The 20,897-nt window shown below is 37.5% G+C and overlaps 1 protein-coding gene across 4 annotated transcripts in view; it reads left to right on the top strand.

Moving 5' to 3' along the window:
* Positions 1-16,220, top strand: part of cacna1ia (calcium voltage-gated channel subunit alpha1 Ia) — a 413,765-nt gene extending 397,545 nt beyond the window's left edge. For 2 of the 4 annotated variants that reach the window (XM_087244595.1, XM_087244596.1), the window contains 5 exons: positions 1,721-1,867; positions 6,524-6,661; positions 8,770-8,923; positions 12,187-12,422; positions 14,997-16,220. In XM_087244595.1, coding sequence (XP_087100721.1) covers positions 1,721-1,867; positions 6,524-6,661; positions 8,770-8,923; positions 12,187-12,422; positions 14,997-15,584 — 1,263 coding nt within the window. In that variant the 3' untranslated portion in view covers positions 15,585-16,220. The remainder of the gene's footprint in view (positions 1-1,720; positions 1,868-6,523; positions 6,662-8,769; positions 8,924-12,186; positions 12,423-14,996) is intronic. The other 2 variants (XM_087244597.1, XM_087244598.1) reach the window with 2 other exon arrangements.
* Positions 16,221-20,897: the final 4,677 nt, after the last annotated feature.

The following is a 20,897-nucleotide window of genomic DNA, read 5'->3' on the forward strand; positions in this document are numbered from 1 at the left end:
TGTCATTCACATCACACTGGCTGCCCTGTTTCACTTAACAATGAAATGAAAACATGATATAAGTAACTGCCTATTTTCATTTTGATATTAACAACTTAACAGACACCAAAAATGTTGAGGCATCATGTAGCTGCATATTCATATGACCCTCATCTTCACTGTATGCATATTTATAACAAAACGGAGCCTAACAAACCGCCTCTTTTCATTTTCATTGAAAAATTGTAAACATACCCTTTGTTTTGCTGAATTTTAATGAACAATACAGGCCATTATAAAAGTATAACCTACAATAAATTTATACAATATAGGAAATAAAGGCAAGCAATCAGTCAATATACAGAATCAGTGTACGTAGTTACATTAATATATTAACTTATCTTTGCGCTCAGCCAAACAGGTTACCTGAGAACAAGTAAAAGTTTCAAAAGATCAAAGAGTTGTTAGATAGAGACAAGATGAATCAAATATCATGTTTAAGAACAACTTAATGAGGTATAGCAGTAGATCCTTGATGAACTGTCTGACATGCGTTGCTATCATCTGGGGAGGTGTGCTCAAAGCACCCGCTGACTGCCTGGAGCTTAGACGTGTGCATATGACGACAGCTCATGCCAGAGTGTGTGTGTGTGTGTGTGTGTGTGGTCACGTGTTGTGCGTTTTCAGTGGTATAGTGTGGATGTGGATCATTTTCATTATAAAACACTGTTCTAAAACTAAAACGTATAAGTGTACACAGGGCCTCAAACTATCATAACGTGCAGAGTGTAAACAAAAACTGTTTGTACTATAAACCACTGTGTGTTTTAATTAAACCTATTTGCTTAAAATAATATGGTGAGGATATGAGCTAAAAACAATTGGAAGCAAATAATATTGGAGTACAAACAGTTGCTTCCACCCTTTTAGGATATTACTAGCCAATAATAATCATCCAGAATGGTTAAAAAATCATTCATTCCTATTGAATACATTTAAAAATATTATTCTATGTTAAGTCAAGTCACTTTTCTTTCAGATTGTGCAACATAGGCTCATTCTGAAAACGTAGCTCTTTAGTACGTTTCTAAAGATTGCTAATTATAAAGCCAGAAGTATGTATGGCTGTCTTTCATTTATAAAACGAAGGCTACGGGTGGTATGATGCTGTTCTTTTTCGCGCTTCCTATCTGAACGTTTCCTGCTGTTACCAGTTCATCCAGTTAGCTCACCATTTTACATCTGTGAACCTGAGATGTAGAGTTAAACCACGACTACGGCGATTGCTTTTTAAAATTGCTGGTTATTTATAGTGAAGTGGGTGGTTGGGTCAATCTGTGCTTTTTAAAATACTATTGGTTGGGTTTCAGTCAGTCAAACAGTCAGTCCAACAGCGGCCTCTGATGAATTTACGTGAAAACAGCTGCCGCAAATGGCATTCACAAGAGCAGTTTGAGATCTCAAGAAGCATATGCAGCGGCCTCTAGTGGATTCGGGAAAACAAAAACTGCAAAAAAAAGTAGCTCCTAGGACGTAATTGGCTCTCTCCAGAAATAAGTATAGTGGTACCTTTTCCTGAGCCTGGGTTGAGATTGTGTGAAATCATACATAGTTTATTATGCATACTGAGTCATGCGCTGCACTTTTGGGAGAGCATTCCCACATTCCCAAACCCCCAGTCTGTGAGTTACTGTTAATAACTCTGTATTATTAACTCTGCTGATATGTCTTTGTATCCCAGGAGAACTTGTGGCTGGACAGTGTATCTCTGCTCATCAAAGATTCATTTGAAGGAGAGATGCTGATGATTGACAACCTCTCTGGCTCCGTCTTCCATCATTACTCCTCTCCTCCTGTCTGCAAGGACTGCAGGACTCATCCGCAAGAGGTACAGCTTCTCATTGTTTGTCACAAATGCACTCAAGAGTATAGGCACTCTACTGTACGTTTACCTACCGACGTCCAAACACTTCAGAATTGAATAGAAAGTGGTTATTATATTGTTTTCTGAATGTGAATGTATAATGACAACCATGAACAGTTTGAATTTGACAGGCTATGAAGTCTCCTACTTCAGTAGTTGGAAAATATTGTTCAGGAAACTGACCCTGCATAGATTCCGAGCTTAGTTTTTAAGCACTCTAGGCTAGTAATTCATGCAAAGCTTTCCTAACTTTATTAGTTATTGTTTATTAATTAATATTCATGCATTCATTCATTGTCCTTCAGTTTAGTCACTTTATTCATCAGGGGTCCCCACAGCGGAATAAACCGCCAACTTATCCAGCACATGTTTTACGCAGCAGATGCCCTTCCAGCTCCAACCCAGTGCTGGGAAACATCCATACACACTCATTCACACACACACACACTATGGCCAATTTTGTTTATTTAATTTATTTATACCCCATGTCTTTGGACTGTGGGGGAAACTGTAACCTTCTTGCTTTGAGGCGACGCATTTTCAGAAATTGTACTGTGATAAAATGTAGTGCGTTTTCAAAAATTGTTTGCGTGGAGGGAAAATGCAGTTCGTTTTCGTAAATTGTTTGCGTTATGAGAAAATGCAGCACGTTTTTGTAAATCATTTACATTGTAAGAAAATGCAGTGCGTTTTCGTAAATTGTACAGTGAGAAAATGCATTGCCTTTTTGTAAATTGTCTGCATTGTGAGAAAACGCTGCACATTTTCGGAAATTGTTTGTGCTGTGAGAAAATGCAGTGCGTTTTCATAAATTGTTTGCGTTGTGAAAAAATTTAATGCTTTTTTGTAAATTGTTTGCGTTGTGAGAATGCAGTGCGTTTTCATAAATTGTTTGTGCTGTGAGAAAATGCAGTGCGTTTTCGGAAATTGTTTGTACTGTGAAAAAAATGCAGTGCGTTTTCGTAAAATGTTTGCGTTGTAAGAAAATGCAGCGCATTTGCTGTTTGCTGTCAAACGAATGAAGATCTATTCTTTGCTGCCGTTTTTGTAATTGTATGTCTTTTCTTTAATTGCAGCATGTAAAGCTCTCTCAGTCACTGTATAAAGAAGATTATTGCAAAAGAAAACTAGATACTATAAATGCAACAAGGTAACGTTTGTTAACATTAGCAAATATACTTACTAGATCAAATAATAGCATTTGCCTGTTCTACCTTTGCAGCTCCTGAAAACAACACAGACATACTCTTGGTACATCAACCACATCAAAGAGAAAATGGAGGATATATACTTGTTTTGTTATTGCTGTAACATCACATTGTGCCAGCATTTTCAGCCTGACACAAATTGTCTGTGAAATTAGTTTATAGTACTGCGGATAATCTCTTTCATATAGTAGCAACTGAAGCATCTCACACTCAACAGAAAAAGAAAAAAGAATGCTTCTCCACATGAGCTCTCCCAGTTGCTCACAGCTCTGCATTTTTAAAAGAGTGCTGGTGATTTCAGCTGTGTAAATGCCCTTTGGTGGACACATAAACTTACTGTACGCGAGCTCTCAGTTTGAAGCGTCTGCCACAGGAAATCAACCTGACGTGAATAATTAAGCAAGACATCTTCTCATAGGATAGAGACATGCCGCCTCATGAATAATTATAAGACACTGATGAGTCATTGATGTCACTGGTGAGTCAACTTCTGATGGTGCTGATACAATGACAAAGGAAGAAAAGAAAAGTAAAAAATACAATCAAAATTAGCTTAAGCTAACACTGTCTTTATGTGCAACATGCCTAGCTCTGCTAAAATCTCAGAAAATGTAGTTTAGTTTTTCATGGCCCTTTAGAGAAGTAGAATTAAAAAAGTTCAAATGTATGGACCCTTTTCACATTTCCAGGTTTCTCAGTAGTGGAAGTAGATTGGTAAACAGAGCGGAGTGAAAGGGAGAATACCACAAATAATTGTTTGCAATCCTATTTCCTGAAATAATATAAGAAAAATTCCACAATGGTGTTATCGAGAATGTCAGAGAAAACTAACAAAAAAATGTGTGACTGATAATAGTATACACTCATCGGCCACTTTATTAGGTACACCTTAATAGTACCCAGTTGGACTTCCTTTTGCCTTCAGAACTGCCTTGTTCCTTCGTGATACAGGTTCAACAAGGTGCTGGAAATATTCCTCAGATTTTGGTCCAAATTGACATAATAGCATCAGGCAGTTGCTGCAGATTTGCTGGCTGCACATCCATGATGGGAATCTCCTGTTCCACCACATCCCAAAGGTGCTCTATTGGATTGAGATCTGGTGACTATGGAGGCCATTTGAGTACAGTGAACTTGCTGTCACTTTCAAGAAGAACAAGAGCCTGTGTGAATTGTAGCCAGTTTCCTGTTCCTAGCTGACAGGAGTGACACCCAGTGTGGTCTTCTACTGTTGTAGCCCATCTACCTTAAGGTTGTGCGTTCAGAGATGCTCTTCTGCACACCTCGGTTGTAACAAGTGGTTTTTGAGTTATTGTTGCCTTTCTATCAGTTCGAACCAGTCTAGACTTTCTCTTCTGACCTCTGGCATCAACAAGGCATTTGCGCCCACAGAACTGCTACTAACTAGATATTTTCTCTTTTTCTGACCATTCTCTGTGAACCCTAGGGATGGTTGTGCATTAAAATGAGTGAGTGAGTGTATACCATTAATGGTAAATACATATTAAATAAGTACACATTTTTAAATAAAGTCTAAAAAACAAAGATTTAATATGCTGATGACTGTTAAACACGTGAAAAGGGTCCATTGAAAGAAAACAATTTAAACTACTTTCATCAGGTGTTCCGCAAGGCTCAGTTCCAAGACTGTTTTCTATTTAGGGCGTACTCACGCTATGTACAGTTGCCTTGAACCGGGCCAAAGCACGCTTTTCCCCCCTCCCGTCTCCCCCTACGGCGTGTACTCACATTACGTTCAAGGCTGGGCACGCTTACATCATCGATGATGCACTGTTAAGTAGAGAAGTGCTCTCGCTCAGCACAGTGGAGATTTCTTTAGTTATTTCGTTTTAGTTTTTTGGGATGCGGTGACACACAGTCAAATATTTCGCCGAACAGATCAGCCAATTTTGACGCTCATAAATCATGAAGTCCTCGTGCTGCAGGAATTAGGAGGTTTGCTGAAGGTGCAGCTGTGGTGCAGTAAGGGGTTTGTGTCTTTAATTATCTACGACAGTTTACGTTCATTGAACAGTACGAATGATTAATCAATCCATATCATACAGTCCCTTAAAAGTCAGGTTCGGGTTTATGCACGTTTTGCACTCACACTACAAGTGTTCCGCGCCAAACCCCAAGTGAACCGCACTCTGGCACACCATTCCAACCGGGCCATGGGCGACAAAGTGAACTGTGCTTGAGCCCGATTCAGAGCACTCACACTTCTCAAACGCTGTGGGAAACGGGCTTGAGGATGGTTTGGATAGCATAGTGTGAGTACGCCCTTATACGCTTCCACTAGGATCTATTTTTAATGTGTGTGGGGTCTCTTTTCATCTGTGTGCCGATGATATGCACATTTATATTCCCCCTAAAACCGACTTTTTCAATTTTGAATTTAGGTGTATGGTTTGACAGTAATCCTAAATTTGATGTACAGTCAAGTCCCTTTTTAATCATCTTCATCTATTGACGAAGGTGAAGCCAACTTTGCCTTGAAAGAAATTTGAAATGCTTATGCACACTTTTATAAATTCTCAATTGGATTATTGCAACTCATTCTTCATCGGTGCTTCTCAGTCATGTGTTTTTCATCTGCAGTTGCTGCAAAATGCTGCAGCTTAAGTTCTTTATAGAAAATAGACTGCCTAAATCCCTTCTCATTGACATTTAATAGTTTTTTGACTTGATTTTAGTGACTCTTCTTCATTTGCAGTGTGTAGAATTGTTCCTATTTCTAGTGTACTGCATACAAACTTGTTGACCTGTCTTTGCTTGTTATGCTCTTGTCATGCAGCACTTTGGTTGACAGTGCTTGTTTTAAATGTGCTATACAAAATTAAATTGTGTTGTACTTTTTGTCTTTAAAAAAAACAATTGACTACACCTTGTTTGAAACAAGGTTAAAAACTAAAGTTATTGCACTATAGCACATCATTTGATACACACACTCACACAGAATCTCCCAATGAATCTTGATGGGTGTCCTGTCACTGTGACCGACAGGACAGCTAGTAATTCAAGCGGTAATTCAAGCTGTAACCTCCACACCTGTCATTCCCGCCATTCTGCCAGCCTGCCAACAATGTCAGTCCATCAGTCTGTTTCCCCTCCCCTGTCTCTGCTCTCCATACATTTGCAAGCTCCACTCTCCCACTCACCCTGTTTGACTGTAAACGGCTTTCTTCTTGAATTACCCAGATTTCTTCTTTGGAAAGTCATCAACGCGTTGTCAGACATAAAACATGCTATCCATAACAATTGGAAGGTCTCTTTTGACAGATTCGCCACTCCATATTCACACTCTGCTAACTCCAAAAAGCCATTGGACAGTGTGCAGAAATTCAAAAAGATCTGATTTGAATGCTTGAAGCCACTCTCAGTTCTCATGGCTATAAATTGTGGCCCACAGCAGATCCACATGGCTGAACTGGAGCAGGCGTCTCTGAGGTCGGAGCAGCTCTCAGATAAGTCATCCTCGCCAGCGCTGCCCGATGACCTCAGCCTGGACGAGCAGAGCGTCTACCAGATGGCTGCCAAAGAGGGCAAGGTGAACTTTCTCACAGAAAGATGATCTTGTCTTCCCTCCCACAATTATCTTAGCATCCATCCATACTTTGACATGTTCAAATCTGTTTCAAATGGGGATGCCCTGATATTAAAAGCCTTGCTAATATCGGTGGCATCGCTTTATTTTGATTGGTCCACATTTGAAATTCTGTTGACTTCATGTAACTTTGCCACAGTGTGTTTATTAAGAGTTATTAAAATAGAAGTCCACTTACAGTTTAATATCTGCTTAAACAATACCTTTATGGTCCTTCTACAGATATTTAAGGGATTTTTGAAGTACATAAACTTATTCTGCAAACCCTAATCTGATTTCTAACCTAACAATTAGTTGTTGGAAAGTTGCTTAGTCAACAGAATGTCAAAAAGGACGATTAAAATAACCAATAATAGCTAATATTATATATATATATAAATAATGGCTTTTGCCTCAAAGTCCTAATTTGCTGTTAATTAATAGTTATAAAGGTAATAGTTAGTAAAAGTAAAGTAACAGGATTTCTTTCTTTCTTTCTTTTTTTCTTTCTTTCTTTATTTATTTATTAGTTTAGTGCTTCTTAACTATGCTTGATTGGTTGTTTAATTTTTGTATTGCTTTTTAGGGTGACAATTTTAACATCTGTCCAGAGACACTGCATGAAAAATAACTTTATGGCTAATTCTGGTGCATTTGCAGCAATGCAAATTAATGTACACTGTCCCTGCCAAATAAACAAAAAAATGAATAAAATAAAGTTAGATCTAAGTAATAGGTATGATTAGGGATGTAGAATAAGATCAAGCAGAAAATGTACTTTATAGGTACTAAGAAACAACCAATATCTGAATAATAGGCTGGTAATAAGCCATCAATAGACAATAGTGAGAATTTTTACTTAAAATTTTATCAAAAATTCTTGCTGCTATAATTTAGTTGGACCAAACTAACTTTTCTAGTCAACATAAGTTGCATTAGTTGGACTAAAATGACTAGTTTAAACCTGATTAACTTGTTAAAATAACTTTCTTTCATTTGTAACAGTAATTTACAGTGTGTGTGTACAGTGCTCAGCATATATAAATACACCCCTCACAAATCTATCTTTTGAATTCATATTTTTAATAGGAAGCTGTACAATATTATATTTGTGCATATACTGTACATTAGATCAGTCAGTACTGAAGCCAAATCTGGAGCTTATCTAACTTACGATAATGGTCGATAAAATATTAAATTCAAAATTTAAAAAGAGGAAAAATCAAGAGAAGCAAAAAAATAAATAAAAAAAAGTTTAATTTAGTTGAAATTTTGTAGGTTGTAATCTATTTTTGCCATATTTTGCTTAAATTTATAATTATTATTATTATTATTATATTTCAATTTTAAAAGATGTTTGGTGACTAAAATATGATTTTAATAAATATATCTGCTAAATAAATCTGTTTTGTTTAAATGCACCAAAATACACTGCCTATATTCACTGAGTAATGGATAAAAATATAAATGTTCAAAATGAGGTGTACTCAATTATGCTGAGCACTGTACATACCTTAGAAAGTACTGGTTATTTAAGGTAATAAACTAAGCTGCTTGTCACACAAAGCAGGACTATAATTTTTAGAACTACACCCAGTACCAGATGAAAGATCTTCCTGTGAAAATGATCTACCTTTATCAGATATCATCTGCTGTAATCCCCTACATCCCAAACTATGATCCTTTAATTAAATATAATCAGTGATAATGACCGCAGCCTCGCACTAATTAGTTTGAAGCAATCAAATAGACTGTTAGTCTAGATCCTGCATTCTCATGGGGCATGTAACGCTAAAGCTCTCTCAGACTAATTCTTCAGCAAACTCCAAACAATCTCAAGCTATTTGCTAGAGAAGCACCATAAAGGACAATATGTGGGGCAGATGGCTCAGAAGATCCAGCAGAGCGTAATTGTTACTTAATCTCTTTTAATGCTGTAGAGAGAAGCCCTGGATGCAGGAAGCCTAAAAAGGGTGTAGTTTACTATGATAGCAAGATGTTAGCATTTAAGAGACCTGCATATCTTTCCAGGATAACCCATATTAATGTTTCTTTTTTTTTTTTTTGCTCAGGAGAGAGTCTGTGATGAGTGCCATCATTCAGAAGAGCCAGGAGGGAGAGGAAACAGCAGGTTACGACGATCCTCTCGCGTCCACAGCTCTGGGACAGAAGATGGAGGAACTTGTCAAAGTCCACATCACAACACACCTGCTCGACACAGCATAGGTAATTCTGGCATGTTCACAGTAGCAAAATTTATTAGCAAAATGCTTTTTATTTTGTACATATAAAAAATAAAATAAAAAAGAGGAAAACAGCAGAGATTTTATTACATCACTGTCGATCGCTTCCAGTTCTTCCTGTCATAATAACTTTAGGGAAAAAGCAATGCTGTTTTATCATATTACTTACATTTTATAGGGGCATTCCAGAGTGTATTTTATGGCTTGGGTGTGCTCATACTTTACTTGTAGAAAATCATGTTATTTTTTCATATATAGTTGAAGTCAGAATTATTAGCCCCCCTGTTTATTTTTTTTCCCCAATTTCTGTTTAAAGGAAAAATATTTTTTTCAACACATGTCTAAACATAATAGTTTTAATAGCTCATCTCTATAACTGATTTATTTTATCTTTGCCACGATGACAGTACATTATACTAGATATTTTCAACACACTTCTATACAGCTTAAAGTGACATTTAAAAACTTAAGGTTAACTGGGCAGGTTAGGGTAAAAATGTAAGTTATTGTCTAATGATGGTTTGTTCTGTAGATTTCTGATTTCTGTAATCGAAATTAACTTAAAGACACTAATAAGTTTAACCTTAAAATGTTTTTTAAAAAAATGAAAAAACTGCCTTTATTCTAGCCGAAATAAAACAAATAAGCCTTTTTTTTCAGAAGAAAGAATATTATCAGACATACTGTGAAAATTTCCTTGCTCTGTTAAACATCATTTGGGAAATATAAAAAATAATAATAATTCAAAGGGGGCTAAAAATTCTGACTTCAACTGTATCTCACTTTGATAATACACAGCTACTCAGCTAACATGAAAACGACTGTCAGATTTCCTAGTTCCTCCGAAAGACTCACCCTCAAGTGGGTCTGATTGGTCAGCTAACATAATGTCTGTCGGATCGGCTCCACATCACCAGGAAAAATGCCACGCCTCTAATAGCACATGCTACAGTATGCCTCTGCTGTATAAATACTGTCAGTCAGAGGAGCGGTTAGTCATATCAGGTTGAGCCTGAATTAGTCAGAAATTGAAGAGGACACAGATGAACCTCATGCCTGCTCTCTATATATTTGGAATAAGCATGTCTAAGTAATATAAAGCGTTGACACAATCTTTTGCGATTTGAGATGTAGAACGCAGGGAAAGCGGCTGCATAGAGAGACACTGCAGTGCTGGTCAAGATTGTGGATGTTTACAGCAGTTTGACAGATATATATGAATTTGAAGCTAAATTGTTAGCGGTGACAAACATCATTTCCCATCGTTTACATCATTGTTTATGTCCTTGCTACAAAATGCTGTTAATGCTAGACACTATGCATGTAATAGATCGATTTAAAAAAATAAAAGTACTTACAGGTTGTGGCTCACTATCCACAGCTTCTTCTATTAGGGTTGGAGCTGCTCCTTGGTTGAGGAGTTTTTAGCCAAATCCAGCACTGAACTGTGAAAGATTCTGGAAGCTGTCCTTTGTCAAATGCTAGCTAAATATTTTTAATAATTCTTTGGAACAAATTTTAAATTGTCTTGTCCTTTAAAAACCCAAAAGCAGAAACAAAATGAGCTCTGTGAAAAGGCAGCGTTTGGATGGCATTTTAGCTTTCGCTGCTTTAAGCTTACAGCACCTCTGGCCATGCTCCTTCACTGCGCGGGGTGTATGCACGTGGTGAGCGCGCGTAACCTGAATCGTTTGTGATCATGGCATTTTTTTGTAGTCCCCAAACTTTGTTCGCTGTAGGTTTTGCTAAGCTAACTCTGTAAAAGCCAATAGCCCCTTTCACACATACAGACCTTTCCGGAAAATTGCCGGCAATTTTCCGGAAAGGTTGTATGTGTGAACAGGTCCTTTTTGAAAATACCGGTAAATTCGTTCTGGCTATTTTCCGGAAAGAGAAGTTGTAACATTACCGGCAATTTGCCGGAATGCTGCGCTGTGTGAATGCAGAAGGAAGATTCCCGTAATAAGCGCGTGCACGTCTAGAACGTGCTGACGTGAGACGTCTGCTTTAGCCAATCACAACAGTCAGACGTATTTACGTCCGCGCGGTTTGTGAGGATAAAAGCCTTTGAATATTTTTCCAGACAAATTTAGCTGCTAGAAGTTAGTCAGATCACGTTTATATGTTCTTCTTAATGCCACCTGTGTAAATAATCATCGATGAGATGCTTATGATAAGCCGTTGTTTGTTTACCTTCAAGCTTTGCGTGTGCCTGTGATACAGCCTATGAGCGCCTGCACACGCACATTATGAACATCTCGACAATTTAGTCAAATGTTTACAAATACAAGCGCAGCCGTTTAAAGCTCATTTGTGATGAATGATGTCAGAATTTACCGTTATTTTGGAATGGATGTGTGAATGCTCTTTTCCGGAAAATTTCCGTAATGTCCTCGCCTGTGTGAACAACGCTTTTTTCAATATACCGGTAAAGTCGTTCCGTAAATTTTCCAGATATTTACCGGTATCACTGTGTGAAAGGGGCTGATGTCACCCTTTGCATTGAACTTGGAGCGCATACATTCAGAGATGTTGTTTACATTCACACAGCTACATTACACATCGACTACAGTTTAAAATATGATATTATAGTGGACCACTCCTTTAAGGCTCTGTTATAATGCATCTCTGTGTAGTCTAATAAAACACACTACCTAATAAAGTGTTTCTTTGTCTTCTTTAAAACTATGGCACATTTTAACACTAGTTAAAATAGCTTATTTCTCTGGATTTGAGCATTCTTTGAAAAATTTGGGTCAGTATAATGTGATAATGATACATGAGTAATAACTATATAACTTTAACTATATAACACTTTTCATCATTTTAATGACAAAATCTATACATATTGTGCCTTTAAAAGAAATTTACATCATCATTATCATCAAAAAAATAAAATGAGTTGAATGAAAATTAAATTCAAATGACAGAAATAGGTTTTAATTTTTAGTGGAGTTCAATGAAAATCTGTAGTGATAGTGCCTTCTGGGAATTTAAGTTTGTTTTCGTCCTAGTACTACTCAAAAAATATGTTTTTTCTATATTTATTTTCTGTGTAAAAAATATTTCTACTGAAAAAAAAAAAACTTTTCAATATTTCATTTCTGAAAATTAATTCTGTATTATTTATACATTTTATTTTGCGTTTATAAATAAGTCTACTTTCCTACTTCCCCAAAGTCAGACTACAGTTCTGTATTCTGCACTCTACCTCTGCTAATATTGAGTAACTGAATCTGTGTGCAGGTGGCGTTCCCTGTAGCAGCAGTAGTCAAGAGCACCCAGGGGTTTCTGGAGGTTCGAGCCGCTCTAACACCCCCGTTTGTCTCCCTGCTGAATTCTTCCACCCAGCTGCTGCGGCTCTGCCTGCACCTCCGAGAGGCCGAACAGGACACAAACCAAGAGGCCTTCGGCTAACTTCACCAGCCTCTTGGGCTTCTCTGCGCTCTCCTGGAGCAAACACCAGGCTGCTCACCACACAGGTATGGACAGTATGGATGGTCTTTGAATTTGAGGGGAGGATTAGAGGTGTACTATTTCATTGTAACTAGAATACTAGTTACTCACTGCAGTACTACACTACCTGACAAAATTCATGTAGTCTATCCAAGTTTTAGGAATAACAGATAATAATGTGGCTTCTAGTTGATCATTTGGTATCAGAAGTGGCTAATATTCAAGGCAAAGCCCTCTAGATTATGCTATTTTACCAAAATAAAACATGATCATGCCTTGATTTTTAATTATTTAATTAGGACAGTAAGGTCTAACTTTGCTTTGACAAAAGTCTTGTCACTTAACAGAAATAATGTACAGTATAGAAGATAAAGAATAGTACAGTATAGACGATATCATGTTGCAGTGGAAAAATAATTAATATTGTGTGTGACTCCCATGAGCCTGGAAGGAATATAACTTATCAACTTCAAATAACTTATTAATAAAGTCATCTGAAAAGGCAAAGAAAGAGTTCTTGCAGGACTCCCTGAGTTCTTCAAGATTCTTTGGATGCATGTTCAAAGCCTCCTCCTTTATCTTAACCCAGACATGCTTAATAATGTTCATTATGGGGACTGGACTGCCCAATCCTGGAGCACCTTGACCTTCTTTGCTTTAGGAATCTTTGATGTGGAGGCTGAAGTATGAGAAGGAGAACTATCCTGCTGAAGACTCTGCCCTCTCTGTAGTTTACAATGTAATGGGCAGCACAAATGTCTTGATACCTAAGGTGGCCATTCTGATCTTGATGTTGCCATCAACTCTGCAGATCTCTCACATGCCCCCATACTGAATGCAACCCCAAACCATGATTTTTCCTTCACCAAACTTGACTGATTTTTGTGAGAATCTTAGGTCAGTGCAGGTTCCATTAGGTCTTCTGCAGTATTTGTGATTATTAGGATGCAGTTTAACAGATGATTCGTCAGAAAAGCCACTTTTCAAATGATCAACTAGAAGTCAAGTTATTATTTGTTAAATCAAGCACACCAGTAAATCTGATTGGTTTCTTTATAATGCAGTAAACAAAAACTTAATTTTAAGTGACATTTTAGACTAAATATTGCCTGTTTGTGTACTATTACTACAACAAAAGTAGTTTGGGACCTCCTTTGAAACAAATCTTATAATTCTAATTTAATCAATAGATTGCATTTAAGAAATGGCTATGCTTAATAATGTTACCACAGTTGAGCAAAATGTATGGAAACATACATTTCTGTTAAAAAAAAAGGACAAGAAGATGATTGACAAAACAGATTGGGCAAAGTAGTCACATTTAACAATAGTAGCCAATAGTCAGGGCTGGCCCTGAACATTCGGGGACCCTAAGCAGAGTAATTTCGGGGCCCTAACTTGCTCTAAATAGTGGAGTACTGCCATTGCACACCAGCTCACAATGATTTTATTGCTTTTCAAATACAATCAACGAAACAGCTTAAAGATTTGCCACATTTCTTCTACTTAATAACAGTCTGACTGATTTGGACTTTTTAATACAGCACTGTTTTTGTCAAATACCAGCTTTAAAAGTGAAGAATTAAACAATCTTTAATAAAGGGAGCTGTGAATACCTATTTTGCATTCTTTGCGAGTGTTTAAAACATATTTTTATTAATTTAGCAAACAGATAAAATAATATTATAAAATATATTACACACACTCATTAAAAAAAGCAAAAAACAACAAAACAATTAACATTATGCAGTACAATACAAATACTGACTTAATGTTATTACCCAAACACAAACTTTTTGATTCCCTTCGGTCTCCTTTTCTGGTCCTTCCTTTGACTTATTTTCTATCGGTGTCTTGATTTTTAAGATGCAAGGCCCAGAGCTTATATTAAACTAGGATTAATTCAATTAGGACATAACTCTTATAAACATCTTTCTGGAAAAATATTAACAGTGTGCAAAATATGTCAGTAAAACACACTTGCCTATTTTCAATAAATGTGCTACAAGATTATGTCTTTAACATCATGTTTACCACTTAAGGTGATGCTAAAAATGATCTTGTGCTTGTTTCTTCTCATCGTCAGTTTCCCCCCCTCTTTTTCTGCACCTGAAGAATAGATTAGTTTCATTTTCGTGGTCCAATTTTTAAAACAAAAGCTGCTTCACTTGCTTATAGGAAGCGCCGGCTCTGCCAATAGTGGCAGTAAATTATAAAATGTATATTTATGTTTTGTTTTATTTTATTTTTTTGCTTTGAAACATTAAACCTTTTTTAAAGCTTTTATTTTGGCAGAGAAAACAAAACACAAGGAACTGCTTTTGAATTTGTGTATATCATTTTGCTGTGAACCAATCTGAAAACACTGTTTGTAGAAGATGCTCATGCCAAATGATCACAGTAATGCACTTCACATTGCAATTTGATAATGAACACAAACACACACACACACACACACACACACACACACACACACACACACACACATATATATATATATATATATATATATATATATATATATATATATATATATATATATATATTAATTACACATCACTATCAGTTACCTGTCAAAAACTCCACCTCTCTGCCCGCAGTACCCATCTCACAGTGACTCCTCTCTGGCTACGGGCAGCTCAGAGGGCAGCCTACCGACCACCATGGAAGAAGGGCTCAGTTTCATCGTATCAACGCCCCAGCCCCTTCTGGACACACTCCTCGACGAGCGTACTAGCCTCTCCACAGAGACCCTGAGACCCAGTCCTCCAGCCACACACATCCTCCAAACCACTAGGGGGCACCAGCGCAGCAGGAGCAGCTGTGAAACGGACATCAATACGGGCAGCATTCGACAAGGTTCCGAGGCGGATGTAGGATTGGTATGGTGCAGCTCCGAGCAGACATGCGACAGCCAGCAGCTCTCAGAGACGCAGAGCAGCCTGTCGCTCACTTCGCTACTTCTACCAAGCTCTCTAGTGCCCCTGTCTGTGAAAAAGTGCAACAGCACGGGCAGCTTAGACCAGGGGACTCTCACAGCCCAAGAAAAAGTGTTCACGAAAGAGCCACAGGGTAATATCACCAGCCCCTGGAAAGAGAGGAAGGAGAGGCAGTCGGAGGCAGCACAAGGAACAGATGGGGAAAGTACAAGCCAAATAACAATTGCGGGCTCTAGGAAAAATAGATGAAACTCTACCTAGTGTTAGTTCTTTCTAATGCCCACTACTCAAATCTGTTTTTAATTTTTCAGGGAGCAGTTTGACATGTGGTATTCCATCTCAAAGTCTGTTTCTCTCTATCTCCGTTTTCATTTGTGACCCGTTAGCATTTTGTATTTGCTGGTGGAAAACGTCCAACAGGACTGTAGAGAAACTGGATGGCGAGGCTTGACGGAAGCTGTTTGGCCCATCAGTGCATGACTAGACAGGACGGGACTGATCAAACAGCTGCCTGGAGGATCAGGTCAGGAGAACACGTAAAGTAAAGGGAAAGCTTTCCTGACAGTTATTTTGGAGGGAATATACATACAAAAGTATATCTAGATGGATTGAAGGCATAAGGTAACATCGATTTCTACTTTAATAGAGAGGGCATGCTGTGTTTCATGATTTAATAATTTACATCGCAAAAAGGATTTGGGATTGGTAACTCTTTGTGCATACACACTATTTGTATAGGTTATGTTTATTTCTTACTTAGTTTGTGTCTGTGTGTTTCTAGGTAGTTGAGGAGAGAATTTTTTTTTTTCAATCTTCAGCCTGAAACAAAGCTTTCGTTTTAGAGAGGGACCAAAATGAATAAAAGCAAGTCTGTCTGTCCATCTATCCTTTGGATTATCTACAGATAATTCATTTGTTTTCCTGTCTGTGTGTCTGTAAATGTATTTATTTATTGATATATTTAGGTTTTTATTTATTTATTTATTTGTTTGTTTATTTATTTATTTATTTTATTGATTTGCTCTAGTTTCTTGGAATTATTGTTTATATATTTCATAAAAAGGGCAAACGTTAGAAACATGTAATCTCCTACCTTTTGCATTAGGAGATGAAGAAAATATGGACACAAGGACAGTCCTCTGCATGACGGAGTCTCTTTACAAAAACGTTTAATCTAACAATTGCTGAAGATGTCAATGCTGGACGAAAGGGGTTTTTACTGAGATATTTTTTTATCGATATGCTCTGGATCAAAGGAATGGGTGGCACGCGTTGGTGTGCTCACTTTTGTCCTCCCCACAACCCAAAAACATTTCTCTACGTGATGACTTTATTCCCTGCAAGTGGCTTCCATTTTTCTAATTTTGGTTAGGTGGAGGGGATTCTTTTTGTATGCTCGGATGAAAAAAAAAAAAAAAAAAAAGATCGTGGATTACATGAACTAACGGATGTATACAGCCGGACATAAAGGATGATGAACAGGCCATGGGATTTAAACGCTTCTTCAAGAACCCAGGAGCTTTTATTTCGGTCCTTGAATGGCATGTCAGATGAGGACAACACAAGACGGTGACATTTAGCTTTCATTTTGACAAGGGTTGATTGGATTTGGAGTCGATGATTTCTACATGGATTTTCTTTAGCATGTTTACCGGATTGCAGTAGGACACCTCTTATTTATTATTCCTCCTCTGAGAAAACAAAACAAAAAAAAAGAAATTGCACTCTTGAGTTCATCTAGCGTAGACTTGGTCACTGTATTCATGTGCAAATGGAGCAACTGTAGGTATGACACTCCGAATATCTCCTTAGTTTAGTCTGCTGTAGTGTTTAGCACCCCTGGTGTGTTTTCTTTGATAATATTCAGGTGAAAATCTCAACTAGACTTGACCTGTTGATGAACTTCGTTGTCACTTTGTTGGTAGTCCATCCACGACGTCGGGGTCTCTTTTCGTTACATCGGTTGTGTTGTGGTTTAGTCGGGACCCAAGTTGCGGGATTGTCATTTTGATCTTGCCTGTTTCAGTCATGGAGTTTTAAACGAGGAACTGAAGTATTAAAGTTTAATCAGCAAAACACAATAACAAAGGGCTTACTTGGTTTCCAAGGTGTTCTTGGATCTCACAAGACGCATTTTATTTATTTATTTGCTAATAGTGCGCAAGACTTTAAAGGTTAGTCTGACACTACAGCAATAAACAGTAGCTTTGTGTGCCCCAAATACACTTAATGATGTCAACGTCTTTCTTTTCTTCTTTTTTTTTAAAGAAGAGTATGTACCCTTGTTTACTAGCCTAAATAACAATATCTGCACGATGTGAGGGCTTATCACATTACATAACCGGCGATTAGATGGGCTGCCAAAGGTTCAGATGAACAAATGAAGTCATTTCGAACTCAGGGCCTTGGAAAATACCACTACTGAGCGCTCTGTTTCCTCAGGGAGACAGATGGCTGGAAAAAAGAGGAGGACTGTATGTTAAATGTTAATGTTCATTTGATTTGACTTTGCATTTAATGCTCTAATAAGCCTGCGTCAGTGCATTACCGTTATAGCAGAATGAGCGATGGCCAGTTTTATTAGAGTAACAGGTAAACCGAAAGCTAATTCATAGCCATCGCTGTATAGCTTGAAAGTTTATGTAGCTTAAAGAAAAAAAGAAACACAAACCTGACAATGCATTTAAGGACGTATGCATATATTAAGTTGATGAAATGTGTACTGTACGTACGTGCGTGTGATGTTAAATGGCTTAGAGTGATGGGTGAGATTTTATACTCGATGTGTCTTGTCACTGGGTTGAACATATGTACATATACTTTTATATATCCAATTGCATGTGTGCTATGACCAATGACAATGATACATGCATTTTAGAGTGGTTGAGGTTTAGGTTTTGTTTCCCCCTGCCCACCCTGATGTCTTCCTGAATCTATATTCTAGTTTTATTGATGACACTAGATGATGTTTGGGATCAAACTGTGCTTTTTGCTGGCTTGGATCTCTTATCGGTTTGTTCACTCTGGTCCACAAATCTGATTGGCTTTGTTGAATTCTAATAGTCCTGCTGGACTTTTCACTTTGTGTGATTGTGATGTGGTAGATGGATTTTCTTTTTAAATCATGAGGATAGAAGCTGAGTTTCTCCCACTGGTTGAGCAGAAAATGCTGAAAAAAGTTCAATTATGGAAAGCTTTTAGCAGGGAGGCAAAATTGCAGTCGCTCTGTTTCACTCATATTCCCCCATTCTGGTGTGTATAGTATGTTGAATGACAGTCAGAATTAATGATTGAGATTTCTGCAAGTATTTTATGGAAAATTTTTAAACCTTTTTTGAATTGTTGCTTGATTTTTTTAAAGAGATAGTCCTTCCAAAACACCTTTATTATTTTCTTTCTTCTAGGAAACCATTTTATTATTATTGGACAGTGCAGCAGTTACATTCCAATAGTAATCACATTCATTTTATCTATATGGGAAATTTATTTTAATTAAGGATGTTCAAAGTTTACACCCTGCCCCAATACAACACAAATTATTCAATACGAATCAAGGACCATTTGTTCAAATTTGCATGCAAACAGATCTCATGGTTTCTTGTGCATCAATCACATTTGAGCTGCTTGTTTTTTCTTTTATTACTAGTTGCTTATAAACTTTATTTTGGCCTTAAAGTTGACAATCAGATTTTGTAAAGCCCAACCAATCATATTGGTTGACCTCCTTGATCCCTAACATTCACAATATAATAAATCTTTGACATATTGTGTGCTATAGAGTTGTTAACAGGAGAGCGTTTTATTGAAACCATCATGCAGCATTGCTAAAATAATGGGTGAGCTCTGTTGTACTCCAATGACTTTCCAGATGTTTAGTTTTCTGAATGATGACAGAATTATACACATTTAAAGGGTATAGTTCACTGTTACAACCTCAGGGCAGTCTACTGGAGTGAGATTGCACACTTGGATTAAGGACTTGGTTAAAACAGACACTCAAAATAAAATTGTACTTCAAAGTAAGGACAGACAACAATAACTAGGGTACAAGCAATAGTCATTTGTTTACAAGTAGTGATGGTAAATCAATGAGTGTTTCTTTTACAATTTTAGAAACAATAAACATTGTAATTTAAAAAGACTGGCTACGTAGCCTTACTAATATTCAAAAATCCCCTCTAGTTTAATCTTGCAAACAAAAGATATGAAAAAGAAATCTTTAACTTTAATTATGTCCTACTTAATCTACACTATAGCTTAACCAAAAATGCTAGGGTTGGCACACATCTTCTCGCCTAGTGATCTCTAGATAGTTGTAAATCTATGTGTTGAGATGTATGTCACAGGACTTCCCTACCAATCTTTATAACCTCAATGACAAACACGAGGGTAGGTAACACAAGGGTAGGAAAAAAAAAAAGTGAAACAACAACACGGTGGAAATTAAATAAGGACAAACAATATCAACAAACTAACCAAACAGTAATATCAAAACGCCAAGCAAAATCACCAACACAAATGCTGGAAGAATGAAGAGTTTTTAAAGGAGAGCTGGTATGAGGGGATTGGTTGAAATTGGTACTGAGTTGTAAAGCAGGAACCAAGCAGGATGAAGCAGAGGCAGGATTGGCTTAAGCAGTGAAAATTGACAGGGGCAGCAGTAGGTGGGATAAAAATGTAGTGAACTGTACTCACTATTGTTGAGATTTTTTGGAAGAAAGCTAAAAACCTGTAACTATTAACTTCCATAGAAGGAAAAACAAACACTATTGGAAGTTAATGCTTACCTGATTACAACTTTCTTAAAAAATCCCCTTTTTTTTCATTAAGGTTTTGAAAAAGGGAATGAAGCAAACTTTTAATTTTTGAGTGAACCATCCTCTTGACTTTGCGTGTTGATAATCAGCGCAGAACTCTTTATTGATTTGCCCCTGTTAAAGAAGCTATAAACTCCATGTAGCATGACTCTTGAGAGACTAAAGATGGGTGGCAAGAGACAGAAGAGCTTCTGACAGGGCTTCGGCATGCTTGCATGGTCAATCTGAAGGCTCTGAAGCAGAAACGCAAGTGAAAAGTGTTGTTTCTCCACACCTAAACCATCTCTCCCCTCAAGCTATCTGTCCTTTAAATGTCAGCTGTTCTGTTGCTCCATGTCCTGACCGCACGCTTACAGGGCTGTAGTGTCGCCAGCCTCGGGAGTCTCGGGATGTGAGCTGTCACGCCACTGTACAAATTCATCATGTGAAATGATGGCTGATTGCTAAATTGTCCTCTGAAGGTGGTAGCGTTTTGTCCGACTGCAGTTTTTGTCTTTAATGTTGACGTCTTGGAAGTTGTGGAGGTCACATTCTTTGTATCCGCCTCATATTCGCTCTTATCTAATCATTACAGCTTCGGAGAACGTCGGCTAGATGTATGGAAAACCTCTGACACCGCGACTGCGTCAGTGTTTTATCTTGCGCTTGAGTAATTACTCTGCCCGTCTGAATGGAAAAAAGCAAAGCGCTAATCGCTTCAGAAGTCATGCGGGTAAAATAAAGGTGATCCTCCCACTTAATGACA

Source organism: Danio rerio, chromosome 3 (assembly GCF_052040795.2).
Source record: "Danio rerio strain M-AB ecotype USA chromosome 3, GRCz13ab, whole genome shotgun sequence".
NCBI lineage: Eukaryota > Metazoa > Chordata > Actinopteri > Cypriniformes > Danionidae > Danio > Danio rerio.